The 27,711-nt window shown below is 46.8% G+C and overlaps 5 protein-coding genes across 5 annotated transcripts in view; 1 reads left to right on the forward strand and 4 right to left on the reverse strand.

Annotated features, from left to right (window-relative positions):
* LOC143316158 (T-box transcription factor TBX19-like) overlaps positions 1-2,820 on the reverse strand; it is a 7,126-nt gene extending 4,306 nt beyond the window's left edge. The window contains exons 1-2 of the mRNA XM_076723915.1: positions 2,552-2,820; positions 591-867 (exon numbers count right to left, since the gene is read on the reverse strand). Coding sequence (XP_076580030.1) covers positions 591-867; positions 2,552-2,820 — 546 coding nt within the window. The remainder of the gene's footprint in view (positions 1-590; positions 868-2,551) is intronic.
* A 3,336-nt stretch (positions 2,821-6,156) lies between these two features.
* LOC143316068 (vesicle transport protein SFT2B-like) lies at positions 6,157-10,173 on the reverse strand. Its single transcript, XM_076723782.1, has 8 exons — positions 9,950-10,173; positions 8,951-9,040; positions 8,606-8,691; positions 8,071-8,152; positions 7,820-7,855; positions 7,650-7,708; positions 7,421-7,450; positions 6,157-7,061 (listed from the first exon to the last, which is right to left on the reverse strand). The coding sequence occupies exons 1-8, from the start codon at positions 10,016-10,018 to the stop codon at positions 7,025-7,027; spliced, it is 489 nt and encodes a 162-aa protein (XP_076579897.1). The 5' UTR covers positions 10,019-10,173; the 3' UTR covers positions 6,157-7,024.
* A 183-nt stretch (positions 10,174-10,356) lies between these two features.
* On the reverse strand, positions 10,357-13,727 carry LOC143315855 (uncharacterized). The gene is made up of 4 exons (XM_076723372.1): positions 12,932-13,727; positions 12,018-12,242; positions 11,540-11,638; positions 10,357-11,099 (listed from the first exon to the last, which is right to left on the reverse strand). Exons 1-4 carry the CDS (start codon positions 13,220-13,222, stop codon positions 10,992-10,994), a joined length of 723 nt encoding a protein of 240 aa, XP_076579487.1. The 5' UTR covers positions 13,223-13,727; the 3' UTR covers positions 10,357-10,991.
* A 1,072-nt stretch (positions 13,728-14,799) lies between these two features.
* On the forward strand, positions 14,800-21,112 carry LOC143315825 (uncharacterized). The gene is made up of 12 exons (XM_076723328.1): positions 14,800-14,933; positions 16,053-16,255; positions 17,006-17,080; positions 17,393-17,488; positions 17,571-17,669; positions 18,032-18,155; positions 18,263-18,581; positions 18,667-18,713; positions 18,804-18,928; positions 19,083-19,605; positions 19,816-20,271; positions 20,510-21,112. The coding sequence occupies exons 1-12, from the start codon at positions 14,930-14,932 to the stop codon at positions 20,719-20,721; spliced, it is 2,283 nt and encodes a 760-aa protein (XP_076579443.1). The 5' UTR covers positions 14,800-14,929; the 3' UTR covers positions 20,722-21,112.
* A 135-nt stretch (positions 21,113-21,247) lies between these two features.
* Positions 21,248-27,248, reverse strand: f2 (coagulation factor II (thrombin)). Its single transcript, XM_076723006.1, has 15 exons — positions 27,179-27,248; positions 26,088-26,168; positions 25,622-25,701; positions 25,479-25,503; positions 24,897-24,962; positions 24,676-24,763; positions 24,170-24,320; positions 23,749-24,037; positions 23,495-23,611; positions 23,039-23,165; positions 22,686-22,853; positions 22,424-22,597; positions 22,156-22,334; positions 21,644-21,714; positions 21,248-21,400 (listed from the first exon to the last, which is right to left on the reverse strand). The coding sequence occupies exons 1-15, from the start codon at positions 27,246-27,248 to the stop codon at positions 21,248-21,250; spliced, it is 1,839 nt and encodes a 612-aa protein (XP_076579121.1).
* Positions 27,249-27,711: the final 463 nt, after the last annotated feature.

The raw sequence follows: 27,711 nt of genomic DNA on the forward strand, positions 1-27,711 counted from the left end.
GTGTGTGTGTGTGTGTGAAGGCCTCTCTGAGTGGTGAACGGCTCTCGACAGGAAGTGCATTAAACTGCCGCCGGCCAATTAAGAGCTGTTTATCCCGTTCCCGTGGTTACGAGGGGGCGAGCAGGTGAAGTGAGCGAGGAGAGGGACTGAAGTGGCTAATTAGAGGCGGTAGTCTCTCGCCCACTCCAATACAATACAGGGAGGAGAGAGTGAGAGAGACGAAAGAGGAGGAGACGCTCTTGACATGGAGAGCCTGATAATGGACAGAAGAAGAAGAAAAAGAAGAGTGTGTGAGGGGAAGAGAAAGTAAGAAAAGAAGGAGAAGAAGATGGATAAAAAAAACAAGAGAAGAAGAGAGGGAGGAAGGAAAGAAAGGAAAAAAGAGAAAGAAAGGAAAGAACAATAATGAATGAAAGAAAGACAAAGGACAGAATGAACAAATGACGGAGAGGAAGAAGGAAAAGAGAACGAATGACGAAAGAAAGAGCAAAAAGAAAGACAGAAAGACAATAATGAGTAAATAACTTAGTGAGAGAGTCACCTGATCAGAGCTGAACATAAACTGAGCTCTGGTTCAGACCTGGACTCACCTGTCCTCCTCCGTTCACCTTGTTGGTCAGTTTGACCTTGTTGAAGGTCACGGCCGCCTTCATCCAGTGAGCTCCGAAGTTCGGCGAGTCGGGGTGGATGTAGATGCCGCCGTGGCCCCGCCCCTCGCCGCGGCCCTCCGCCCGGCCGGCCGCCACCCACTCCCCGTTCACGAACTTCCAGCGGCAGCCGTCGGCCGGCACGAAGTCCAGCAGGAAGGAGTACATGGAGCTGGGGTCCAGACCGGAGACGCTGACCTTCAGCACCGGGAACATTCGGCTGCACACACACATTCATCAGCAACACATTTCATCCTCAAGTGGAAACATTCCGGAAGTTTTCCAGTCAATTACAGTTTATTTCTCCAGAGAACGTCTGTGAGTGACTGAGCGGATGCAGATCAATAATCAGATATCAACCTGCAGAACATTTGATTATCCTCTGCGTATTGATCAGAGTCTGGATGTGAACGGAGCGACAACGTGGCAGCTTTTACCATCGACGACTCGCTTTCACATTTATTCTCCATTTTTAAAGATAACGAGACATTTTTCACTCATTCCTCTTTGATTCTTCTGTTCATTGACAAAACATTCTGAGCCATAAACAGCTTCAGCTTATTGATTATTGATTATTGACTTTAGATTTGTTTTCTAAATGTTCTAACCATCAGCAAACACACTCGGTGATCAATAAATGCTGATCATCTCAACGTTCATCATGTCTGACGCTCTGTGTCTGAATGTTCACAATGTTAATACAAAAGTGCAATCAGGAAAAAGTACTTCAAGTATTCACAGTAAAAGTACTCAGTGCAGTAAATGGAAAAGCAGGATTTTAGTAAGTTTTTATGCATGTGAAGCTGCTTTCAGACAGAGCGGCGGCTCTCCATCAGCGGCAGCAGCTGAAGTGGCGTTCTGCAGGTGTGAATGGAGTGTTTTCCCACCGCACGGCGCGACCGGTCAACACGCCTCGGCTCGGCGGAAAAACCACACAGACGCACACGCAGGCAACGTTAACGGCCGCTATCGAGGCTAATGAATAACCCCGGTGAGCGGGATCACTGATCCCGAGCCAGCTTCAATCACGGAGTCACCGCAGAGCCGCTTTCTGAAAATACTCCTGAACATGATTCAGGCAGCGAGAACCCGGCAGAACCCCACAAACCATGAAAACCAGAGAAAACCAGAGCGGCCAACCAAACTCTGCAATTTTTACAGTATTTTAAAAAACTATTAATCATTTATCTGTTCATTTCTGTTTCTGTATCAATCCTCATACGGGTCGACGTGTTCACTCAAAACCTTTTTATTCAGCCTGTGAAGATTCTCCTTCATCCACATCACAGTTCATCCAGAGGAGCTCACTGAGAACTGAATCTGCTTCAGACCACCAGCTCGCCAGAGACCAACTTCAAACAGCTTCCCTGAGAAAATTATCTCTGTCCAGACTAGCTTTTACAGGTGTTTGTTGTACAGTCGTTTAGTGGCAACAAAACAACTAAAGTTCGCAACAAAATACCTTAAGTTCGCAACAAAACACCTTAAGTTCGCAACAAAATACCTTAAGTTCGCAACAAAACACCTTAAGTTCGCAACAAAACACCTTAAGTTCGCAACAAAACACCTGAACAACATGAAAATAGTTAACTATCTTATTTGTCCTCTTTTCTGTTAACAAACAACACAAGAGGAGTGAGAGCAACATGTGTGAGAGTCACATTGCTCATATTGATCTCCTGTATTGATCGTATTGATTGTATTAATCGTATTAATCGTATTGCTCTCCTGTATTGATCTCTTCCGTGCGTGTGCTTCCTGAAACAACCTGTTCCTTGTCGTCGCCTCAGCCTGATCACACCTGAGCCACAGACCAGCAAACACTCGTCTGGTTCTTCTGGCCGTCAGTCAGAGGATTTGTCTCCGTCGTCTCTCGTGTGAGGACAACGATCGCTCCTGCTTACCGTCCGTTCTTGGTGACGATCATCTCGTTGGTGATGTGCTGGAACTTCCTCCAGAGCTCGCCGTCCTCCAGCGTCACCCTCAGCTCTCTCTCCGTCGGGTCGCCCTTTTCCCGGCCGGCCTGGAGCTCGCTCTCCACCGCGCTCAGCAGCCGCGACATGCAGCGCTCGGCCGAGCTGGAGCCGCACGCCGCCGTCCCGCCGGCGGGGGTCCGGTCCGCTGAGGACACAGAACCAGACTCCCCGTCCTCCTGTAACCCCTCCACCTTCATCTGGACACAGACAAAGACACATTTACAGTAAGTCCAACATGAGTGTGTTCAGGAGCGTCAGACAAACGGGACTCAAACATGCTCAAATGAGAAGCTGTGGATTTGGGGAGGGGCCCAAAGACGATCCCTGACTACAGAGTCCAGAATTCGGTGCCATGGTCCTGGTCTCCCAAAAGTGGTTAAAAGAAGACAGCGTTTCTTTGGAGGATGAGTTTTGTCAACTTGAAACAGAAACAAGCCTCAATGAGGACGAGACGTCGTAATGAGGCTGAATTCACTCACTCTGCACAGGTAAAACTGACAAACTACAGAGGAAGAGTGGACACCTGTCCACTCAGTGTCGATGTCTGAATAAACTGAATACAGTTCAACACGTTTCCACCCTGTCAGACACATTTCTGTCTCGCTCACATGTCAAACACAGGACAGACTTTAACAGGGACAGAGGACATACCTGAGCAAGGACGTCTTTCTAAATGTCCTCGTGAACTTGATGTGTTTTGCCTCTAATTTGTACTAAATTCACTTTGTCTTTTTCCCAAAAGTCTTTGTATATTTTGTACATCACGTCGCCTAAATTCAGGCAACATCTTGGTCTGATTTCCACCTGAATCTAAATCCCGTTTCTGACGTTGAACTCGAGTGACGGCTGAACCGTTTCCTCGGCTCACGGTGGAAATCAGAGCTCGACACATTCAGAGTGGATCCTCTCTTAAATCACATGAAATCACATCTGAAAGCTTCATTTTCTGCATCCAATCATGCTTTCACTTTTTCTTCTTCTCTGTTATTGTTTTCCGTCTGCTGGTGGATTTTTAAAGACAACAATCATTCAGTCATTTCAGGGCTGAATCAGATCTGCTCCTTTATTAAATTCATTCAGAATCATTTTTATAATCCAAACACTTCAGTGCTGCTTTATAAATCCCCACAATTATCAGACTTCTTATTTTGTGTTTTCTGTTTTTTATCTTTGCACAGATTCAGATCTTTGAAAAACAAACTTTTCTTTCTGTCTTTACGTTTACGTTCATTCATTTTCTTCCAGTAAAATGAAACAAAAAAAGGAATAATACAGAATAATAAAAATGATTTTATTCATCTACGTGTTCATTCATCATGAACTCATTTCTTATGGATGAGCTTGTATTAACTACAGCCACAGTTAAATAATCCATTTTAAACAGATTTTCATTCATTTTGTTCAGTTTTATTTTATTAATCTTGAGGATTTTTGAAGTGACATTAATATCAAATTCTAAAACAGATGAAAAGAATCATTTGGAAGAACAATCAGGACGCATGTCGACTAGATTTCAGCATTTTAAAAAATCCTCTTTAAATCTTTCATTTTCATAATTTTCTTTTTTTTATTCTCAGACTAAATTTGTTTCGGTACAAAGAGTAAAAAAAAAAAAAATTCTCCGACTTCTGCCGATTACACCAGTGGATAAATACATAAATAAAAACAAAATAAATGTGCTGTGAATTTCTGTTTATTCTGATCAAACAATGAACCGTGAGCTCCAGCGCAGGATTTCACTTCTGTGGATGAATTCAAAGGAAACATTGAGACGATCAAAGAAATATTAAATACATAAAGAAACAAAACAAAATGAAAAATGAATCTTCAATCAAAATCAAAATGAAAATCAACATCAAAATGAAATAAAAGCAAACGTCATGTTTCAACATCACAGAATAAACTTTCAAGTATTTTTAAAGCTCCTTCAGCCAATAATTCATAAAGATGAAAAATAAAAGTGGACTCACCTGTGACTCACGACACGCTGCTGACAAGGTGAAATAATAAAAATAATAATCCAGAAACAAAAAGAGACAAAGTGCCGATTCAGCGTGAGTTAAAATAAGAGTCAATAATCAGAGTTGGTTCTCTTTGGGTTTGTAATGTGAAGCAGCTCAACCTCCAACTGAGCTCGTCAGAGGACACCAGGCCGACTACAGCTCGCTCGGCCGCTCTCTCTCTCCATCACACACACACACACACACACACACACACACGCTGCCTCGCTCTGCCTCTTAAATCTAATGTCACTCCATCTTTATTGGCCTGTAATTACGATCCAAAAATGTGAGGCCGAAGCAAAAAAGAGGAAACACAAACATCAAACAGAAGAATCAGAAAAGCGACAGAAAGATGAAACGATCAGATTTTTATTATCAGTTACAGGTACAAAAAAAAAAAAAAAAAAAAAAAGAAGAAGAAGCAAATCAATCCTCCAGAATGGACGAACGGTTGCACATCTGATCTTTAAACTATCTGATCTTCACTCTGGTCGTCCGCCTGCAGCTCGCCGTCGTTTCCCTCAGCTCCTGAACCTCAGACTGGAAAACCGGCTTCCTGTTTCTGAGCTCGGACACTCCAAATGGAAATTTAAGGCGCGTAATAAAGAAACATCAGAATCAAGTTTCAGCGACTCGACCGTGTTTGAAGGAAAGCTTTTCAGAAGACAGTCGATGGACGTTTAAGTGCACAAGAAACAAAGGTTTCTCAACAGCTGCAGGCGGATTTGACACGAAGCTGCCTGAATTTTAACGTGAATGAGACAAAAACAGAAAGAGTTTCCAATGAAAACGAGGTTAAGTGGAGACAGTGAAGGACAGTGAAGGACAGGGAAGGACAGTGAAGGACAGGGAAGGACAGGGAAGGACAGTGAAGGACAGTGAAGGACGGGGAAACAGTGACAAGTTGTGGAGGACAGACAGGAAAGACACACTTTCCATGTCGAGTGAAAAGCTGAGATTTAAGAAAACACTTAGATCTGAAATCAGGCAGTGAAACCATCAGAGGAGCTGCAGGTGATAACGACACCGCTGATCAATCATTTCTGAGGGGGGAGTCCGGCGGTCCCCCCCCCTCAGCTTTAAATGTCAGCGGACGGTTTGAGGACAAACAGCCTAAGCTGTCCAGATCAGCGCGTCATGGCGGATAGGTCACTTCCAGCCGGAGAACATCTGGAAACACACACACAGAGCTCGGCCTGCGGCGACACCCGACACCTGAGCGGAGGGCGTCCGCCGCCGCCAACACAGGCCCAGCCGGCGTGTGTGCTTCAGCGTGTGTGTGTGTTTTAATCAGCAGCCAACGGCGGGTGGAGATTACAGGCTTTAGAGACTTAACGGGCAGAGACGACGTGAACGAGGCGGCGGGTAAACATCAGAGAGGCGGGCAGCGTCACACACGGACGCACGACTGTTAGCTGTTCATGAGCGACTTTCCTCACACCTGAATCCATCCTGGTGATTCTGGCGACTCGGGGTGAAACACACACACAGTTCAGCCTTCAGCCCAGAGAAACTCCTCACACACAGTTTGTTGAAGACGGGTTTATTCAAAGGAGGAGGGACACAGAGCGAGGACAGACAGAGGGACAGACGAGCAGCTTCCACGAGGAGAAACGGACACGTTTCAGTCTTTTCAGTCCTCGTTGAACGTGCTTTCATACCTCGTCTTTCTTTTCTTAGTTTATTTTATGTCTCCTGGATAAACTGAGAGACAAAACATGAAGAATAAAAATAACGGACTGCTGTCCACGTTTGCTTTTCTGATGTTTTCTGGCTCTTCGGCTCACTCTGGCTTCATTTGGTTAAATACAAACTGTGTTCGTGACGATTCCCTGAAACGCTGGTGGACTCATGACCAACAGTTTGAAAACATCATTCAGTAACAGTGATGATGAACCTGAAATAAAACATCAACTCAACGTCCTCAAAGTAAAATCTGCAATTAGTTTCAGTCCAGCATGTGTGACGTCCTCTCAGGCTGATATTACAGTACGGTCATAATAATAATAATAATAATAATAATAATGATGATGATGATGATGATGATGATGATGATGAGAGGGACAGTGCAGCTCGGACCATCCTGTAATATTTGTAGTGTCTCCGCTGATGCAGCTGCAGCTTTTGTCTCATGTAGAAGGCTCAAAGTGAGTATTGTGGTTGAAAACTGGTCACACTGTGGATCTGAACCGTTCAGCTGCCTCAGGATGCAGAAAGTAGAAATGTTTGGTGAGGAATCAGTTTGAACGTCCGCGGGTTCAGAGGGTGAGACGTTTAAGGCCTCCATCAGTTCAAGAGCGTCCCAGAGAGCGGCCGCTCGCTGCCGAGTGGATACACACCTCACAGCCTGCTGCATCCTGATTGGTCAGACGGGCAGGCGCTCAGAGGGACGAGACGTCTAGACGCAGATTGAACACAGTTTGATGACGGCGTCCCTGAAAGGTTCAAACACAGCTTCAGATTTCTGAGTCTCTCTGGACGGGGCAGAACAGGACAGGACGGGACAGGACAGGACGGGACGGGACGGGACGGGACAGGACGGGACGGGACGGGACGGGACGGGATGGGACAGGACGGGACGGGACGGGACAGGACAGACTTCAACATAAACCAGGTCCCAGAGCCTGAGCCCAGGCCGGACCGACCGAACCATGTGACCTGAAGCGGGTCATTACATTAAAGTTTACACTTCTTTCCATCGATTACATCTTTACAAACATCATGGACATACGCAGAAGTGTGTGTGTGTGTGTGTGTGTGTGTGTGTGTGTGTGTGTGTGTGTGTGTGTTTTACCTGGCAAAGGGGATGTATGAAAGGCCGTACCTGTGATGAACAACAGCAGCAAATCAGACAGGTCAAACAGACAGAGAGGTGTGTGTGTGTGCATGTGTGTGTGTGTGTGTGTGCGTGTGTGTGTGTGTGTGTGTGTGTGTGTGTGTGTGTGCGTGTGCGTGCATGTGTGTGTGCTTGTGTGTGTGTGCGTGTGTGTGTGTGTGCATGTGTGTGAGTGTGTGTGTTGTACCAGGTGAACGCCAGAAACTGAAGGACGCAGAACAGCAGAGCGAGGCCGTTATTCTTCCACTGCAGAGATGCAAGTTCAGAGAAATTAAAGCCAGAACCAGACAAATGTACGTCCACAGTGTGTGTGTGTGTGTGTGTGTGTGTGTGTGTGTGTGTGTGTGTGTTTCTCACCCAGAAAGCAGAACACAGCGTCAACGCCAGACAGACCTGCAGAGACAGACGAGTGTGTTTATCGTCAGAGTCGAGCGACACGACAGGAAAACAAACACTGAGGGACACTTGTCTGCATTTGTCCAGAGGTCAGCTGACATTCGCGGGTGTCCACATGTCTTTTAAGTCACTTCAGCTTTGTCTTGTCTCACATGTGTCTCTGTGAGTCACTGAGGAGTGTAAACATATGACACAAACGTGTGTGTTCTCACCATCATGATGACGGTGGCCAGCGCTCGCTCTTTGGCGCACATGGTCTTCAGCTGCCTCAACGGACCAATCAGGAACATGGTGCTGAAAAGACGAGGACATGTCAAACGTCAGCTGGGTGGAGACAGGTTGGAGAGGTGAGGAGGAGCGTGGAGTGAAAGGTTCAGTGTCAGCAGTATTACTGCAGTATTACGATTACTGACATGCTATCAGTCACTTAAATCTGCTCCGTCAGCTTTGCATGCTGGGATTGTCTGTTCGGAGGGCGAGCTGGGAGCCCGTGACACTGACTTCAACCACTAGAGGGCGATATTTCCTTCTTAAAAGCCAAGCAGAAGACCAAGAGCTGAACATGGCCCTCAGGAATGATGGGTAATGTAGTTCCACAGTTAACAGCAGGACGATGGGAGTTTCTTATGCTGACCCTGCTGGACCTGGTCCAGCTAAATCTGGACTAGCTGTGTCCACCTCTGTGCGGTCTGGATCTGGTCAGTCAGGTCAGACCTGGTTTGGTTCTGGTCGGGTCGTGGTGGTTACCTGGCCAGAGCGCAGATGTTTCCTACGCTGTAGAGGACAGCGAACACAGCAAGACCAAAACCTGGGATCCACAGCATACAGGTACCCTGGACACAGAGAGACAGACAGGCTGTGACCACAGAGAGACAGACAGACAGACAGACAGACAGACAGACAGACAGACAGGCTGTGACCACAGACAGACAGACAGACAGACAGACAGACAGACAGGCTGTGACCACAGACAGACAGACAGACAGACAGACAGGCTGTGACCACAGACAGACAGACAGACAGACAGACAGACAGACAGACAGACAGGCTGTGACCACAGACAGACAGACAGGTTGTGAGACAGACGCTCACCAGGATGGAGCACAGGACGCCCAGAATGAAGCAGATGACGAAGCCCTTCATCCTCGTGCCCCAGGCCAGCGTCGACGCCTGATTGGCTCTCTGCAGAGACGTCATCGACATCACGTTTACGCTTTAGTGGATTTTAATTGTTCCACACCAAAAACACTCTGACAGGTTGATTTTCTTTGAGCTGAAACATGAGAGAGACGCCAGCGTGGACGGAGTCCCCGGCGTCTCCTCCACCCACACTGAGACACACTTCTGCTCCTCCTGCGATGATGATTGACAGCTGAATGAGTCTTTCTGCTCGTCTGAAACGTGTCTTTCTGGACATTTTAAGGGCTTCGATGACGTTAACGATCAATTGTTTTTATGTGAAGTCTGATGTCAGATCATCCAAAACCAGCTGCAGGTGTGTGTGGATCCATTCAGACGCTGAACACACACACACGCACACACACACACACACACACACACACACACACGCACAGACTGGGGTTCCTTCAGGCTAAAGGAAACACTGAGTGAGGGCGTGGAAGAACAGCAGCGTCGCCATCAGTGGAAAACACACACAGGCTGCTGTTCAAACACTGTGAGGAGTCACTGTGGGCTCACTGTGAGCGATCAATCGATCGATCGGTGGAGGAAATGATCAGCAGGTTGATCCAGAATGAAAAGAATCATTATTTTCAGTCCAACACAAAACAGTTCAAATGAGTCACAATAATCTAATATGATCACACAGAAGAGTACTGCACTGAGTACTTTTACTCTGAATACTTTAACTACTTTTCCCTGATTATACTCACTTATTGACCTGTAATAGAGTAGTAGTAGTAGTAGTACTTTTACTCCAGTAAAGGGTGTGAATACGTCCTCCACCACTGATCATCACATTAAAAGTGATCATTATTTAAGTTTACTTTCTCAATAAAAAGAAGATGGACATTAGCAAACAAGCTAACAAGCTAACAACAACACAGAGATGCTAGCAGCCGTGAACGTCACCTCCAGTATTCCGGGTCCCTCCGTGTTTCCATCATCTTCGCCGCTCAGCACCTTCTTTAATTTATCCATAAAGTCGCTCTTTTCTGCCTGATCGTGGACAAAACCCTCCCTGACTTTCCAGAAGCTTCCCAGATGTTTCCAGTTTCAGATGTGGCAGGTTGCTGCGCTCTGAAGTTACACTGAAGAGGAGTTTACGCTTCAACAGGTGCAGCACTTCCGCCTGCAGTCCCGCCTCCGGCCACAGCGCAGCTAAAGGGGGCGCTGTTTCCCCGACATGAGCACCAGGGAGGAAAACTTAACAAAAACTAAATAAACTCATTAAAGAGACACATAAACACTAATGCAGCTGTAATATTCAGACACAAACATCAGGGAGAGCAGAAAAACACTGAGAGGGAACATTTTACTGCAACATTAGTAATTTTACTTGAAGTACTTTACACATTGCTGATAATACTTTCATACTTTCACCTCAGTACTTTCACAGTGTGGTATGAGTAATTTTACTGAAGTAAGAGATGTAAGTACTTCCTCCACCACTGACCAGCTTCCTGTCAGTCTGGGAACTGATTAAAAAACATGTTTTTGTGTGTTTTTCTACTTTGCCTCACCTCAGAGGAAAAGAAATACTGCAGTTTTCTCAGCAACTGGAATACTTTTTCTCCACAGGTACAATCAAACTTTATTTTAACAACACTGCTAAAATGTTAAAAACAGTTTAGTAAAATACTGCTAACACACACACACACACACACACACACACACACACGAGTGAGGTTACTGTGGTTGTACATTAGCTTCATAATTGGCCGTTTATGCAGTATTGTTACTGTATTAAAATCTAGTATGTTCACAGATGCATTCGGACACAACAGATCAGACTGTTCCTGTTTGTGTTGTTTCATTTTACTGAAAACGTCCATTTTGAAAACGACTGACGTGACGTCACAGTCTCCTGCTTCAGGCATCAGCATGATGCTGCAGTCCAGAGCTTTGGGGTTAAGGGAGGTTTTGCTGACATGACTCTCTCTTCCTGGTGGTTTTAGGGGACTTTGACCCTGGCGGAGCTCCAGTCGACGGGCCGTGGCGTGGACACCTGAACGTGACAGGTGGGACAGGACTGTTTCCCCCACAACCACTCCTCTATACACTGCAGAGAGACAGAAAGAGGGACAGTCACCGTTTTCCCAGTTCATATACTTGTACATTTATCAGATGGATTCAGTAACTGGTCACTTTTCAGATTACAAATTTACATAAAAACTCTAATAATGACTTTTTAAAATGACATGTTGTTCAAGGTCAAACTGTCAAAGTATGTCAGTTAAAATGAGCTCCACCTCGACATCATCAACAGTAATGTTACAGTAATAATAATCAGGAAATGTAGTACAAGCTCGAGCATTACAGTGCTGGAGCCCTTGTGCTGCAAAATGAGTACTTTTACTATGTGTACTTTCTGTTGATATTACTTTTCTACTCCTTTAGTGTGATTCTGCTACTTTTTCTGAAGTTAAAGTCTGAATGGTTCATCAAGAGCTCCTGCTCTGTGTGTGTGTGTGTGTGTGTGTGTGTGTGTGTGTGTGTTACCTCCTTGTGGAAGGTATGTGTGCACTGCAGTTCTCTGGTGCCGCCGGTTCCTTGATTCAAGTCGCGGTGACAGATCAGACACACACTGTCTGCGTCGTTCTGAAACACAAAAGCTTTGCAGTCACAGATCCTCAGAAGACGACCTGACGCCTGAACGCCTCTCATAACTATCGAGATTCTTTCTCCTTCTTTTGAAGGAATAGTTCAACAGTTTGGGACATAACGTGACGTGATGAACTCCCCCATGTCACGTTTCTACCGTCTACTCCTCAAACCATTACCTCTAATGGATGTCCTATACCTGTACTCTCCAGGTGTGGTAAATACAGGACGTGTCAATCTTCTGGAAATCAGCGTATTCCCCAAATGTTGAACTATTCCTTAAACTTTAAAGGCCTCTAAAGCATCTTAAACTGCCTCATGTTGAATTGTGCCACATGAATAAATTTGCCCATAAAACATCAACATTTTCACCCACCAGCGACATGACATTGCGTCTCCTGAATACGGCCCGCCTCTCGGGCGCTATGGCCTCTGGGATTGTGGGTATGAGGGAGGGTCTTCGCTCGGGGGCCAGGGCAGAGGCCTCCTGCGGCGACGTCAGGAGGCGGCGGGAGGAGGAGCGACGCTGCAGAAACCTCGCCGTCACCGGAGCCCGAGTGGACGAGTGGAGCCGAGACAGCTGCATGGCCGACAGCGTAGCCTGGACAGACGGGGGGGGGGATAATTGGTTTAACTGGTCACCATATCTATTTTTAACACCAGTACATCCAATCCAGCAGTATCTGTAAACAAGAAGCACCGTTTTTAACTCAGCTGTCACAATTTAGACTGTTGTTGTCTGAAGGCTTCCTCTGATATCTGCTTTGAACTTATCAGCAGAGGGTTTGACATTTTTTAGAAGATCAGAATGACTCGCTGATCCAAAAATCTAAAAGTGCCATTGACAGGCCATGTTTCTCTTTAACAGCCAACTTGTCCAAAGTGCTTTGAACCAGCTGACCTGCCCTCCTTAGAGCTGCTAAAAATGAGAGGCTCTGAAAGACCTGACTGTTGCTCTCAGCCTCGAGGTGTCTCTGATCAGGATGTGCTGTCAGACAGCACTGTCCAAGTCCAAGAATACCGTCGAGCAAGTCAGCGAGTTAGCTGTGGATCAATGGCAGTGATGAGACAGGTTTACAACATGCAAGCAGTCACATCATTGGACCATTCAAGACGGTCTTTGTGGAAATCATTTGTTCTGCTGGAGGGTGAAATGTGGACTGTGTAGGTCCACCGTGCCCTCAAACTGACTCTGTGCACCATCAGTCTGTTTCTGTTTCACAAGCAAATGTTGAGAGTTGTCTGTCTGAAACAACCTGCAACCTGAGTTTTGGCTTCCTGTTCTCTTACCGGACACGGCAGCGACGCCCGGCGGTCGACCCTCATCGGGACCAATGGCTCCACGCTGCTCCTGCTTTCGGCTCTTCTCCTCTCGGACTCCTCTCCCCCATCCTCCCCCTCCACAATTTTCTCCTGCTGCTGCCCCCCTCTGTACCGCTGCATCCAGGCATTGAAGATTCGAGAATCTTCCTCCTCATCCTCGTCCTCCTCTTCCTCCTGCCCATCCTCCTCTTCCTCATCTGCGCTCAAAGGGCTCGGGTCTTCTGTGCTTAAAAACACGTCTTCTGTGTCTGGATCCATGACAGGGACGTTTATGTTTGTGGAGCTAACAGCTAACCCTGCTTCAATAACAAACAAACTTTATGCTAAGCTACGCTAAATTTGAGCCTGGCTTCTGCTAAGATACAGCAGATTTGTTGAATTTATGGCGACGCTATGTTGGATTTAAACAAAGTTAAAATCAATTTGAGTAATTACAGCTTGCCTATAATAATTAGAACCATACATTAAGAGGCTGAATCACAACAAGGCTAACATTTCATCGAGTTGGCAGGTCGACAGTTTGAGAGAAGGGCGGCAGGTTTAGGTGTCTGGATGGATGAAGAAGTAATGAATGGATGGATTATATGAGCAACAGATCCACAAATCCAGTCTTGACTGTCGATCCGTCTCTGCGCCCCTCGGATCCATACAGATCCAAAAATGCCTGAGCGGCCTCCACCTCTTCCACAGGTCCACGTCCACGGCGTCTTTCCTCGTCCTGGACGCTGATTTTTCTTGCTTCTGTCTTGCTGTTTCTGTCTTGCTTCCTGCGCTGCTGTCAACTGAACACTGTTAATCCATTTACTGGACCACAGGTGGAGGGAGGAGGATTACACCTGGCTTACTGCGCTATCTGTGTCAGACCAGATGACAGAGAAGAGAGTCATTTCACTTCCTTTTCAGTGGTTTAGCTTCATTGATTAACTGCTTATCTTATCTTATCAATGTTTATTCACTGAATCTTCTTCGTCCTGCCATTTATATGAGGATGTTTCTGGTGTGGTTGAGCCGTGGGAGAGGAGCCAGCTTTGAATGTTGAGTTTAAATGACATTATTTTTGGTCAAAATCCACACATGCTTTTACTTGCAAAGCTTTCTGTCCATAGATAGATCAAAATTAACTAATTTCTGCACCTATTTTGAGAATCTGTTGAATCATTTTCCAAAAATGTCAAACATTCCCTGGTTCCAGTTGATCAAATGTCAGGATTTGTTGATTTTATTCGTGTTATGGTCGTAAACAAGTGACATGAATAGATGATGTTAGGCCTGATGAAATTAGGATTTCTGACAGTAATTTTCTCTCATTTCTGATTTGTTATAGACTAAATGAGAAACCAGTAATTTGTCTTCACGATGCAAATTTCCTTCTTCTTTTTTTTTATTTTGTCATACCAGAAACCATTTTTTTCTTTTGGAATAAATGTAGAAGAGGAATGGTTTGAAACTTTTATGTAATTTATTTCATTAATGAGCTAAAACTTGTGGCACAAACTTTTTTAAATTGATAAATTAATTAGTCTATTTTCTTTTCCAAATATATGTCTGTTGTTGTTCTCAACGGACCTGATTTGGGTGGTTTTCACTCCGAATATGTCTTTTTAAACATCAACCAGTGATATTTCAGCCAGCGTAAAATATCAGCTGATCTTAGCTTATTATTTTATAACATTCTAACATAAAACTAAAAATATTATCTTATAAATTGTATTTTTCTAATTATAGGCTAAAATATTAAGATCAGCCTCGTTAAGTTCACAGAAATTTACTGATTTAATGAATTAATACACGAGACTAAAACAAAGCTTATTTACAGAGCCGGAAGTGTTTCGTCTGCTTCCGGTACGAAGGCGGGGCTGCTGTTAGCTGGACTGTAAACATCAGGTAGCTGTGAGTTCACCCAGCTACTCTGATTTTAGTGCAGTGTTGAAACGTGAACAAGGAGTGTGCGGCAGCAGAAGCAGAATGGGTACGTACAGGTGACGTTTAGTCGTCAGTTCATTGTATTTTCATCAGCGGTAGTTTCTCATCTCACACATTAACTAAATAACAAACGTTAGCCAGCTAGCCCAACTTGTGGTTGCTCGTTGAGCCGATACGTTCCAAACTCCCTGCAGAAAAATGTTATTTTTAATATACTTTGACCTATGGGAGGTTCTATATGATAGGAAATCGTGCAGTCGCGATTATGAGTCGGTTGCAGATTAATTTAATGTAATTCGGCATATGTGCAACGTACTAAACGGTGATTATTTTAGTCAAGAAAAGCATTTAAAGGGGTTTAAAGCTGTGAGAAACGCCAGGTCGTTTGAGCCAACGGATCAAAGCTAATGTTAACGTTACTGAATTAGCCCCAGTTTGTTGTTCTCGTGTAAAGCCACATGTCGTCTTCATATTGAGAGTATTGTATCCCTAATTATATGCATTCATTCATCAACACGTACACATCTTAAGATCATGATTGTCTAACGTGAGACGCATCACATGGAGACAGGGTCAAGTGTGGCGGTGATAACGACTGGCGCTGCCACTATTCACAAAAATGACAAGTTTAGGAAATAACAGTTTAGCCACATCATGTGTTCGATATTATGCCGAATTGACGACCCGTTATTGTTTATTTAGAAAATATCTTAAATCCAGTTTTATTAAGCTTTGCTACGTCGCTAATAGAAAACAAATTCTTAATTCCGAGATTTCTTAATGGAGTTTGACGGGAAAGCTTCATGTTGAAATTTAATTTCCAAACTCTGATTTCTGTGGCCAGTTCGACAGAAGGAACAGTCTCAGTTATTTAGATTTAGTCACAGACCACCTTGGCTGTAGCAGGTAGTCTAACTAATCACTGAATGTACCTGCAAAGCCATGAAGGTGTGGCAGCAGTGGCACACCTCAGTGAGCCATGACTGGATGCAGTTGCACCCTGAGAAAAAGAAGGTGTTCGTCATAACATGATCAATGGCTCTGTTCCATTCAGGTGTCGCAGTGTGACAGCATGAGCAATGCCAGTACCTGAGACTGACGCAGCTTAATGGAATCCAGCCATCATTCATTTAACAGCTGTGACATGTCCTCTTCTCCCCCCCAGCCTCCGCTCCCCCCCTCTCCTCCCTGCGCCTCCTCATTCCTCCTCTCCGCCTGCTGACGGCTGCCATGTGGCAGGTCGCACACCAGCAAAGTGTGAAGCATTATGGGATGCTGGAGGACTTTGTCTCCCTGGTAACTGAGGCTGTCCCGCAGCTGCTGACGGACAGGCAGAGGAGTCTGCTGCTGCTGGCGCTGAGAGCCAAGGTGAGTGGAATGTAAATAAATACACTTACGAGGTACTTGTACCTGAGTATTTCCATTTACTGCTACTTTCTAGAAGCAGGGGGTCGGGTGAGGCGCCTGCTGTGCTGGCTGACCTTGGCACTTATATGTTCATTCTTGTTTTGGTAAATCATGCCAAGAGCGTCTCACAGGTTGGCGCCAATCAGTGTGCAGCCAGAGATGTTTGGATGATTCCCATCAGGCCTGAAGCGGTCTTCACACTTCCAAAGATAATGAAATAGTCAATAAACTCTCTCTCACGGTGAGGCCTGCCGACGCACTCAGGGGAGGAGTCTGCTGAACGACTCGACGCCTCCTCAAGGCCGAACGAGGCCAGATGTTAAAGCATGTTGTGACTGACTGTCGCTCTGTTTTCAGGATGTCAAAAGGCGGCAACACCTCGAGTCTAATTCAACAAATAATATTAATGTCGCTTCATTTTTATCTGCAGCTGTGCAGAAATAACAGATTTAAACAGACACGTGAGGAAAGGAAGCTGTGGGCGTTATGAGTGAAGCTCAGCAGTCTGTTCCCGTCTGAAGTGTGTCACACTGAGAGCAAACTGCACGCAGACTCGGAGGTTTCCGACATCCTCGAGTGTCGAGGATTTAAATGTGAATCCACAAACAGTTGACGGACCAGTTTGGCAGTTTTCACCTCAGCAACAGAAAACGTTTCTGTGTTTGAACATGTTCATAAGTGGAGCACTTCTTTCCTCTGTTTGTGCTTCAGGTGACCCTCTGTGACCCGGACCCACAGGCCGACCACGCCCACCTGGACCGAATACGCTCCACCTCCAAGGCGACGGTGAGAGAGGAAGCTTCAGAGTGTAACTGGTCATCAGGCTCGTGAAGTCACACATGTGCAGCTCGTGTTTCTCTTGAACGCTTTTTGAAATTGAAGTTGTGAAAGCAGAAGGTTCAGATTTCTTCTGTTTCATGTTAGTGTAAACTGAATGTTTTGGAGTTTTGTTGCTCAGACGGGCTGAGGTCATCGCCTCCATCATCACCTCCATCATCGCCTCCATCATCACCTCCAGCTGTGACACGATCAGATTTCTCTGCTGTCTGAAAGTTTAAAATGTCCGTTCAGGTTCGATGTGTTTCTGTGTTCTGCCAGCTGCCCGATGAAGAGGCAAACGAGTGGTCTTCTGCTCTGGTGACTCTGACCAATAAGGTGTCAGAGAGTCCGGCGGACAGACAGCGCCTCCTGCAGGTCAGTGCTGCAACAACAGCGCGACAGAGGTGTTTGAGTGCTGCAGGTTTTCTGACAGACGCCGTCTTCTCTGTTGGTGCAGGAGGTCTTCAACCAGAGCTTCGACTCTGCGCTCCAGTCCCTCATGTCTGACTTCCTGTCCAGGATCGAGCAGCTGTTCCCCGTCCCCGACCTCAAACAGGTGCTCAATGACCTCTGACCTTTGTTGGTAAAGCACTTTGGTCAGCTCCTGTTTTAAATGTGCTGTTTGACTTTGTCTGCTGGTTCCCATCATGCTTTGTGGGATGGAAACAGGAAGTGTGACGTCTTCTCAGCCTGTATTTGTTGTGTGTGATTGTCTGAGTGAGCTGTTAGCAGCTCCTGTTTGCACTGGATGTCCAGACAAGCATCACTGCATTACTTTGACACTGATAAGGTTTTAGTCATCCTCTAAAATTATGTAAATGAGCTGTGTGTCATGGCTCCGCCCGGCTGTCTGAGAAGACGCCGGCGTTATTACGATTGATCCTGAGGGGACGTGAATGTAACCTCTGTGTCTCTCAGGCCGCCTCCTGGCTCGATGCTGCCCCTGGTGGTCTGGACGACTGTCTGCAGGAGGCGGACAGGGACGATCTGAGGGAGCTGTTGACCAATCAGAGCTGTCTGCTGGGACGAGCAAGCACCACAGGTACGCAAGTTTCTCTGAACAGGAACACGATGAAAAGCTTACAAACATTCAAAACATTTTCACCATGTTTATTGTTGTTTATTATCTAACTGATTTTTTTTCCTCAGTGGTTCACGACACGGAGACCATCCTCCTCTCAGCCTGGTCCCACCCCCTCTTCACCAAACTGACCAATCCTGACCCTCCTCCTACCAACACAGAGGTCCAATCAGATCCTCTCCCTGATGAGGTCAGTCCTGCCGTCCAGCCGGACGTGGAGCTGGTGAAGGTGGAGGTGGTGGTGATGACTGAGGACGAGCAGGAGCAGGTAGAGGAGACCGTGATTGGTCAGACCGCGTCGCCTGTGGATCAAGAGGCGTCCAATGAGAGTTCAGTGGTGGGCGGTGGCGAATGTGTTGTCACACCTGTGACTCTAGAAGCGGACAGGTGAGACACCTCCTCCTGTTTTGTCCTGATTCGGCTGTGTCCCCGCTCATGCGCTGAATCCACCAATCACCTTGTCTCCTGTCAGGTTAAAGGACTCACCTGGAACCTTTGCTGACCAATTAGAAGAAACAGGTAAGACACACACGCGCACACACATACACACACACTGATGAACTCAACAAACACGCTGACAGTTTTTCTTATACTCACCTTTCGTCACAGTTGACCAATCAGATCACTCCTGCTCTGAGGTCACAACCAATGCTCTGTACAGCATTTCCCATAATTCTCAGCGGGTCGCTCACAAGTGTCCTCAGTGTGGCAAATGTTTCATCTACCGTTCTCAGGTCAGTGTGTCAGAATGTGATTTTATTAGTATTATGATCAGTTATGAAGTACTGATGTTTTGAGGTACTTGTACGTTGCTTGAGTACTCCAGTTCATGTACATGATTACTTTATTTAAGACGTGAGTACTTTCTTCCCCCACTGCCGTCTACAGGTGATCCGTCACCTGCGTACCAATAAGTCGTGCGGGTCGGCCTTAACGACGGCTGGAGCTTTGACCCTTCAGATTCCACCTGCTGTTCCTGAAGAAGAGCCCCGCCCCCCAGAGCCCCCCCTCCCAGAGCCCCGCCCCTCCAGGAGCCACTCCTGTTTCCAGTGCAGCGCTGTCTTTAAAACCAAAGGCGAGCTCCTGTCGCACCAGCGCAGCCACCGGACCCGCCCCGTCTACCAGTGCGGCCAGTGCGACAAGGAGTTCCACCACCTGTCCAGTCTGTCCAACCACAAGCAGACGCACCTGGACAAAGGAGGGTTCACCTGCAGCAGGTGCGACAAGGTGTTCGAGTCGGCCAAGGAGAGAGACGCCCACCGGCTGCAGCACCGGCTGCCGGACCTCACCTGCACGGTGTGCGAGCAGACGTTCAGCTCTCAGACTCAGCTGCTGCGACACCTGCAGACTCACTCTGTGGAGGGAGCCGAGCCTCGCTACAACTGCCGCTTCTGCGACCAGACATTCTCAGGTAACGTCCTGCAGGTGGAGCTCGTCACAGGGCGGTGGACAGACTCTGAGCTCCACAGCTCAGTCTGCGCCCTCTCGCTCACTGGCTTTTTCTGAACAGACATGATTAATCGATGAGCTTCACTGAGCTTCTGAGCTCACCTGAAGTCTCAGTTTAACACCTGGGCGTCCTGACGTCTTCACTGACTACACTGTGGTGTTTGCTCTTCAGGGGTGACCCAGCTTCGGATCCACCAGCGCACGCACACGTTCCGCCTGTACCAGTGTGACCAGTGCAGCAAGACGTACGGCTCGCTGACCGGCCTCCACTCGCACCGGGCGAGCCACACCGCCGAGAGCCGCTTCCTGTGTCCGCAGTGCGGCAAACGCTTCAAGACCCGCGACGGGCTGGAGGGCCACCTGAGGACGCACACCGGGGAGCGGCCCTACCGCTGCCCCTACTGCCCCAAAGACTTCACCGCGCTCGCCGGCCTCAACGTGCACGTGCGGCGGCACACCGGGGAGCGCCCGTACGTGTGCACGGTGTGCGGGAAAGGCTGGCCGTCCGGAGGAGACCTGCAGAAACACATGAGGACTCACACGGGCGAGCGGCCGTATGTCTGCCAGGACTGCGGCAAGGCCTTCTCCATTTCCTGTCACCTGACCGAACACCGGAGGATTCACACAGGTGAGACACGCCGCAGGGGCGCCATAACATGAGTCATTGATGTCTTTTAAAGGACTATTTAGATTAAAATCAGTGTTTGTGAAATGACTCCATGATGCTCTGTCATGAAACTGACTGACGTGCTCTCTCTGTCTGTCTGTCTGTCTGTCTGTCTGTCCGTCCGTCCGTCCGTCCGTCCGTCCGTCTGTCTGTCCGTCCGTCCATCCGTCTGTTGTCTGTCTGTCTGTCTGTCGTCCAGGGGAGAAGCCCTTCTCGTGTCCAGAGTGCGGTAAATGTTTGCGGAGGAAGTTCGATCTGAAGAAACACATGTTGTCTCACAGCAGCGTCCGTCCATACGCCTGCGTTTACTGTCCCAAGAGCTACACCCGCAAGACTCACCTGAACAGACACCTGCTGACACACAGGACTGCCGACAGTGAGGTGGTGGTGGAGATGGCTGACGATGCCTGAGCTTCATCACACTGAGTCTGCTTCACCCTCCAGAAAACGTGTTTTTTTAAACTTCCTTAACTGTGAGTCACTGCAGTGTCAACTGCTTCATGAGCGTATCTGTAGCGTGTCTGTAGCGTGTCTGTAGCGTGTCTGTAGCGTGTCACGTGTCTCGCGCTCCGCTGGCTCCTCATTCAGAGACAAACAAACGCTCCACATGTAAAGACTCGCTGTTATTTTCTCGTATTTGTCAGTGAAGGTTAACACTACTCGTTTACCCGCCTGGTGAACTGATGATGACCAGACGACGATGCTGCGCCGTGAGAACCGAGCGTCCAATGGGAGGCTCTGGTTGTGTTGCTATGGAGATTTTGTATCTGTGCTTTGCATATATAAAAGCTGTTGTGTTTAATGTTGTGACTCTTCTGACTTTATTCACCACCAGAGCTTTTATTTGTCACACAAGATGAAACGTTTCAGTAATCAGACCTGAGGTCAGCGCGACCACGTCAACTCAGTTTATTAGCATCATCTTCGGGGGCGGCGTCTAGTCGTCGTCTCCTCCTGCCTTGTCGATAACCTTCCTCATCCACCTGCCCATCCTGAACAGGTGAGTGTAGAAGCCGTACTTTCCGTCCCGGTCGCAGCCTTCGCCCCACGACACGATGCCCATCTGGTACCAGCGGTTCTCTGCCGGATACTGCACACGAACACAAAGGTTGCTCGGCTTTTCTTTGTTCGTATGTGATGACTGTAATATGTTAGTTTTTAGTTTTAGCTTCTCTTGTAGAGACATTTTCTATGTTTCCAGCTGTGTTTTCCTAAATTTTTACCCTGCAGCCTCCACTCATGTTTGCCCACAGGAAGAGTTTAAGTTATCAACTTTAAATACTCAGTTTAAGTGTTAAACAGGAGACTTAAAGTGTTGGTTGATGACTCTCACCTTCATCACAAACGGTCCACCGCTGTCTCCCTCGCAGGCGTCCCCACGTTGACTGTCCTCTGGTTTAAAACCTGCAACAAACAGTTGATAGTTACAAGAAACTGAAGCGGTTTGGTTTGGAGATGAGTCTCTGCAGCTCTGACACCTGCTAATGCTAAATGCTAACATTAGCAGGTTTAAAGTTTACCATATTCACCATCTTGGATTAGCATATTAGCATGGTAGCATTTGCTAATAACAATAAAGTAGAGCTGAAGCTGGTGGAGGAAGAAATTCTCCGATCTTTTACTTGATTTAAAGTATCAGTACCACAGTGTAGAAATACTTTTCTTTGTCATGATGCTGAATGACTCATTTCAGAAAAATATTGGATCATAATGAAATGACTTTATCCACTGCTGGGTGTTTAATCTGTAATAACTCATCATCATTTATTAGTTGTATTTTGTATCGATAATCTGCAAATGAAAGTTATCAAATAAATGTTCATCAGATGTGGAAACAGACGTTACCGGCACAGAACATGTTGTCGGTGATCCTGACTGACGTGGAGCTGCGGCAGATGTCCTGATCCACGATTGGTAGATGGATCTGCTGGAGGACTGTGGGTAAATTTCTTGCCGCTGGGTTCCAGGTTTCCTTCAGGTTCCCCCAACCAGTCACTCGACCCTTAAAGCCTTCAGTCATCAGCCTGTCGGAGAAGTCAATCAAACAAATGAGCTGTGTGGAGGGTTCACACGGGCTGAACGGCTGGCTGAGGGTGTCGTGAGCTGGCCTTACGTCTTGGCAACCTTCTTGTTGGGCAGGCAGACGGGGTGGATCTCATCGGTGAACGCGACCGGCCGTCTCATGTGCAGCAGAGCGATGTCGCGGTTCAGGTTTTCCTTCCAGTTGTACTTCGGGTGGACGATGATCTGGTCGATGGCCACGATCTTCTCAGTGTCGCGTTCGAACCTGTAAAGTTTTGGAAACGTTCTCGTCAGTCTTGTTCCGATCTAAGAAACGACGTGTTCCGTGAAAAGATGCGGACAGGAAGTCTCACTTGGCCCTGTTGTGTTTTCCCAGACGGACCAGGATGTCGTTGGTGGTGAAGTTCTTGTTCCAGGGCGGGTAGAGGATGCAGTGAGCTGCAGTGAGGATCCATTCATCGCTGATCAGACTGGCTCCACACAGCAGCTCCTGCGGGCTGCGTTTGTACAGCATCACCTGCCTGCAACCGACAGCACGGTCCGTCTTTAGTGACGGACGAACGGTGGTCCAAGTTCAGACTTTTGTCCAGAAGACACTTTCATGCCTTCAGTAAACCATGAAAGCGTCTTCAGGACAAAAGTAAATGTGATTCTACTGGTCATCTTCGAAGCATTGCCACCAGACATGTCAATGAAATGTTGGTACCATGGTGCTGAGGCCACCTCGGCGTCATCGCCCCCAACGATTCGTTTGTCTCTGTACGACTCCAACAGCTCCGCCTCCTTTCCGTCCATTTTGTTTATCTTTTCAAACAGGGGGCGCTGTCCACACACTGCAACACAAACAGCCAGCAAACCAGTCAGTCAACCAGTGAATAAACCAGTCAATCGGCCAGTCAGTGCACATGTCAGGTCTGTCGTCAATAAGTCAGTCAACCATTTAATTGATCACTTCGGTTAATCAGTCCATGAGTCTCAGAGAGGGACAGTAGCTCCACTCATTCAGTCAAACTGGACGTAAACCAGTTAAACATGTCTGACCAGTAAGGCTGGTGCTTAGTCAGTCACTCAGCCAGGCTTCTAACCCGTTAGCCTGACTACCTGCTTCATGACTGCTCATTAATCAGCCAACCAGGTGTTCCCTGACGGACCGATGACTCACCGCTCTCTCCTTGTCCGAAGGTGCGAGGACTGAAGAACAGTTTCTTGGCGGGCCCCAGGACGGAGCGCTCCCTGCCCTCCGTCTCTGTCGTGACCTCTTCACGAAGCAACGGGTCCTCTGAGAGACAGACAGGTGGACAGACAGACGGGTGGAGAGACGGACAGTTAGAGGTGAGAGGTCACTATCAGCAGTGTGACATTCTGCAGTAGTACTACTACTCGCAGTGGATGTGTACTCATAGTACAAGTATTTACCACACAGCTCCAGGTCACAGTAGTCAACCGTCAGGTTTCCAGAAATGTCCACGAAGCACCAGGGGCCCTCGGGGTCGTTGTCAGGGTTGCGGCACTTGTTGCCCTGCAGGACGACCTCTGGGATGAACTCCTTGTCCAGGCTGAGGACCACGGCCTCCGGCGACGACCACTGCAAACAGGTGTGGCCTCTCAGGGTGACGGCCAGGTCCCCGGTGTAGTCAATGCCATAATTTGGCAAACAGTCGCCAGATCTGACTGGTTCAGGGGCCAGAGTGGGCGGGACAAAGGGCTCACCTTGACAGAAAAGAGAGAGTGTGTTCAAAGGTCATCTTGTATGTTGTTTTAACTTGAAACTGACCGTCAAACCGCGACTGCTGTGGCGGAGCTTCGGATTCGTCAGTGAGTGATCAAGTAGTCGTGCCAGCAGGTACTTGCCACATCTGGGGACCCTGCAGGTCTCTTTCTGGACTGTCGGGTCTTTGGTGAAACACCAGGGTCCCTCTGGACGGTTGTCGGGGTTTCGACAGAAGTTCTCGTGCAGGATGCTGTTTGGCTCTGAAGCGTTAAACTCCCTGCACACAGACAGGTGAGCAGAGGGACAGGTGAGCTCACGGACAGACAGGTGAGCAGAGGGACAGGTGAGCTCACAGACAGACAGGTGAGCAGAGGGACAGGTGAGCTCACAGACAGACAGGTGAGCAGAGGGACAGGTGAGCTCACGGACAGACAGGTGAGCAGAGGGACAGGTGAGCTCACGGACAGACAGGTGAGCAGAGGGACAGGTGAGCTCACAGACAGACAGGTGAGCAGAGGGACAGGTGAGCTCACAGACAGACAGGTGAGCAGAGGGACAGGTGAGCTCACAGACAGGGTACTTTATTAATTACTTGTTTGGTTACTTGTCCAGTTAATTAGCTGGTTAGTTACCTTATTATGGGATGTGGGAAGCTGTGTCTCCAGTGCTGACATTGTCTCCCTGATTGTGTGATGTTGATGTTTCCTTCATAGTTCACCCCTGCACCTGAAATACACTGGCCTGAAAACACACACACACACACACACACACACACACACACACACACACACACTTTGTCAGTGTACAAGAAGGTTTTACAGGATGAACTTTTCATGTTTGTTTTTGTTTTTACCTTCTATGCACTCTCTGATCATGTTGATGTTGTCTGTTGTTCTGGTCATCTCATTTCCTTTACAGTCTGAAAGACAGACAGACAGACAGACAGACAGACAGGTGTTCAGACAGACAGACAGACAGACAGACAGACAGACAGACAGACAGACAGACAGGCAGCTGGCTGTTTGTGTACTCAGGTTTGTGTACGTGTGTCTGTTCTGGACTTTGTTCTTGTTTGCGGTTCAGCAAACTTCTAATTAAACTTTACTTCACAAACAGGACAAAGAGTGAAGCTTCTTCTTCTTCTTCTTCTTCTTCTTCTTCTCCGCTTTTATAATCAGATATAATTATATTATTATTATATTGATAATTGGTACTTATTGATCAGTACTGAAACAATGATTTCAAGCGGCCGTTCTCTTCTTCTGTCACAATAATAAAAATTACTGCACCATAGTTATTGAAGCTTTAATGTGTTCTTTACTTCAATGTTGTTTCATGACTTCATGTACTACTGGTACTTTAATCTATAACAACACATCATTTATATATAAATACTTTTCATTCTGACACAGACGTGAGCTGAAGCAGGACTTACCCAAATATTTCACCCAGAAGTTCTCCTGAAGAGGGAGAGTCTGTGGTTAGAGCGGAAACTGAGCAGTACTACAAGTACTGTTACTACTGCTACTGTTACTACTGCTACTGTGAACGGAATCAAAGTGAGCGTAAGAGTCGTACTGTTTTGTCCGTCTGTTCAAACACCTCTCTGGCTTCTTCATGGTCACAGATTTCCTCCACGCACTCTCTCTCCAGGTTCCCTGACAGCAAACAGTACATAGTCAAAATACTAATACACAGTCAAAATACTAATACACAGTCAAAATACTAATACACAGTCAAAATACTAATGCACCGTCATAATAATAATACACATTAAAACGCTGTAATGCAGTGGTTCCCGGGCTCAGGACCCTGAAAGTGTCTGGTGGTGGAAGAAGTACTCAGATATTTGACTTCAAAAGTGCAACAGTGTAGAAATACTCTGTTAGAAAAGTGAAAGTACTCATGATGCAGAAGGGTTTAATTTCATCTCTTTGGTGATGCAGCTGATGAAGGTGGAGCTCGTTCTAATCACTTTGTGCGCCACCATTTATTGATTATATTTCACTCAATTATCAGATTTGCTGGTGTAAACCTGACGTACCTGGTTTCACCTCCTCAAACAGCTGATTGGCCCGACGGTTCCTGATCAGCACCTGCGAGGCCAGCTGACTGTTGAGGAAGACTGAGGACAGACAGACAGGAAATCTGAATCACCGATTTCTACGAGCTTCAAACGTTTTCGGGTAAACCTCCGCGTCACGGTCATTTTCAGGGGCCTCATTTTATGGTGTTTTTCAAGGTGTTTCTATTATTTTGTCCACCCTGTTTGTATCAGCGAGGGCAGACTCAATATAATATGATCAACTCCAAACATTTTCAACAAAAACAGAACGTTCGAACCTTCATGAAGGGAGGACTCGTCCCATCAGACTGCATGAGCTTCAGCCTGGTGTACCTAATAAACTGGCCACTGCGTGTAGTTCACGTTAAATTAGATCAGAGGACCGTAGATCAAAAGCACACTGGAGGTGGGTTTCAAATAGGTCTGGTCAGCTGTGGTACAACTATTCAGATCCTTTACTTGGGTAAAAATACTGCAATGTGACAATACTTAATACTGTACTACTAAAAGTACTGCATTGACAATATTGATCAAGACATAAGTTTTATCAGCAAAATGTACGTAAAGTATGGAAGGTAAAACTTCCCCTAATTTCTCAAGAGGCCCCTGTGAATAATATACTGTTGTAGTATTTAAATGTTTAACTACTTTAAATACACATAGTTTAATCTGTAACAATACACCGTTATTTTTTTTATGCTCAACATATTTTTGAAAAGTCTCTCTCTGATAAATGTTGTGCAGTAAAAAGTACTCTGAAGGGCAGTGGAGTAGCAGTATCAATTAGCAGAGGAGAGGGAAATACTACCAGGTACTTTTATATATTTATACATCCTGAACTTCTCCTGACTCATTTAATTTCATTCTGTGCCCATAAATCACAGTAAACTTTATATATTAATACACAGTTTTAATATAGATTATTATGATTAGAACCACTTTTCACTCCCAGTCACGACTATCCAACAACTACAGCTTCCTACCACTACTGCTGCCAGAGTTATTACTCCTTCTCATACTTTGAGAGGACAAAAACTGCTGTAAATAGTTGCGAGCGGCGGTGCAGGTACCGTGTTGTGCCAAGCAGCCGTGCAGCGCGAACAGCAGCAGAACAGCAGCTGGTTTCGATGTCGGTTCCATGATCCAGACCTGCAAGCAGAACCCCAGAACCAAACCCAGCAGAGTCCCTCTTCAGTCTGTGTCTGTCTCAGTCTGTCAGTGCGTCTGTGTGTGTGTGTGTGTGAGTGTGTGTGTGTGTGTGTGTGTGTGTGTGTGTGTGTGTGGGTGGGGGTGGGGGGGTATTGACTGCAGGGTCAAAGTGTGACTTGGACTGATGAGTCGGACATGTTCAGCGTGAATCCTCAGCATGTTTACTTTGACTCAGCCGGCCGACAGGCTGCAGCTCTCTGACGTACCATGCGTACATGTACACAGAATCTACTGCCAGTACTTCAAGTACTGTGGTAATACTGCAGAACTCATAATCTGCAGACCTGCTGAGCAGATATTCAGAGAGTGAACATTTGACCAGATGCTGCCTGGAACAGCTCAGACAAGCTGCCCTCAGGCGCTGATGTGCTTCCCTGACGTGCCGTCACCTGAT

This window comes from Chaetodon auriga, chromosome 23 (genome assembly GCF_051107435.1).
Source record: "Chaetodon auriga isolate fChaAug3 chromosome 23, fChaAug3.hap1, whole genome shotgun sequence".
Lineage (NCBI taxonomy): Eukaryota > Metazoa > Chordata > Actinopteri > Chaetodontiformes > Chaetodontidae > Chaetodon > Chaetodon auriga.

What these genes read in the sequence shown, in the direction of transcription:
- LOC143315825 (XM_076723328.1), top strand. An exon ending in CCGTCCCCGACCTCAAACAG is followed by an intron (nt 17,670 to 18,031) that starts GTGCTCAATGAC and finishes TGTGTCTCTCAG; the next exon opens with GCCGCCTCCTGGCTCGATGC. An exon ending in GGGACGAGCAAGCACCACAG is followed by an intron (nt 18,156 to 18,262) that starts GTACGCAAGTTT and finishes TTTTTTCCTCAG; the next exon opens with TGGTTCACGACACGGAGACC.
- LOC143315855 (XM_076723372.1), bottom strand. Translation starts at nt 13,222, where the DNA reads ATGGATCCAGACACAGAAGACGTGTTTTTAAGCACAGAAGACCCGAGC. An exon ending in GGGCGTCGCTGCCGTGTCCG is followed by an intron (nt 12,243 to 12,931) that starts GTAAGAGAACAG and finishes CCGTCTGTCCAG; the next exon opens with GCTACGCTGTCGGCCATGCA. An exon ending in CACATACCTTCCACAAGGAG is followed by an intron (nt 11,100 to 11,539) that starts GTAACACACACA and finishes GTCTCTCTGCAG; the next exon opens with TGTATAGAGGAGTGGTTGTG.
- LOC143316068 (XM_076723782.1), bottom strand. Translation starts at nt 10,018, where the DNA reads ATGGATAAATTAAAGAAGGTGCTGAGCGGCGAAGATGATGGAAACACG. An exon ending in AGGGACCCGGAATACTGGAG is followed by an intron (nt 9,041 to 9,949) that starts GTGACGTTCACG and finishes ACGTCTCTGCAG; the next exon opens with AGAGCCAATCAGGCGTCGAC. An exon ending in TGGCCACCGTCATCATGATG is followed by an intron (nt 7,856 to 8,070) that starts GTGAGAACACAC and finishes CTGTCTCTGCAG; the next exon opens with GTCTGTCTGGCGTTGACGCT.
- f2 (XM_076723006.1), bottom strand. Translation starts at nt 27,248, where the DNA reads ATGGAACCGACATCGAAACCAGCTGCTGTTCTGCTGCTGTTCGCGCTG. An exon ending in CTTCGGACAAGGAGAGAGCG is followed by an intron (nt 23,166 to 23,494) that starts GTGAGTCATCGG and finishes TTTGTGTTGCAG; the next exon opens with TGTGTGGACAGCGCCCCCTG. An exon ending in GTGGACCGTTTGTGATGAAG is followed by an intron (nt 21,401 to 21,643) that starts GTGAGAGTCATC and finishes GTTCGTGTGCAG; the next exon opens with TATCCGGCAGAGAACCGCTG.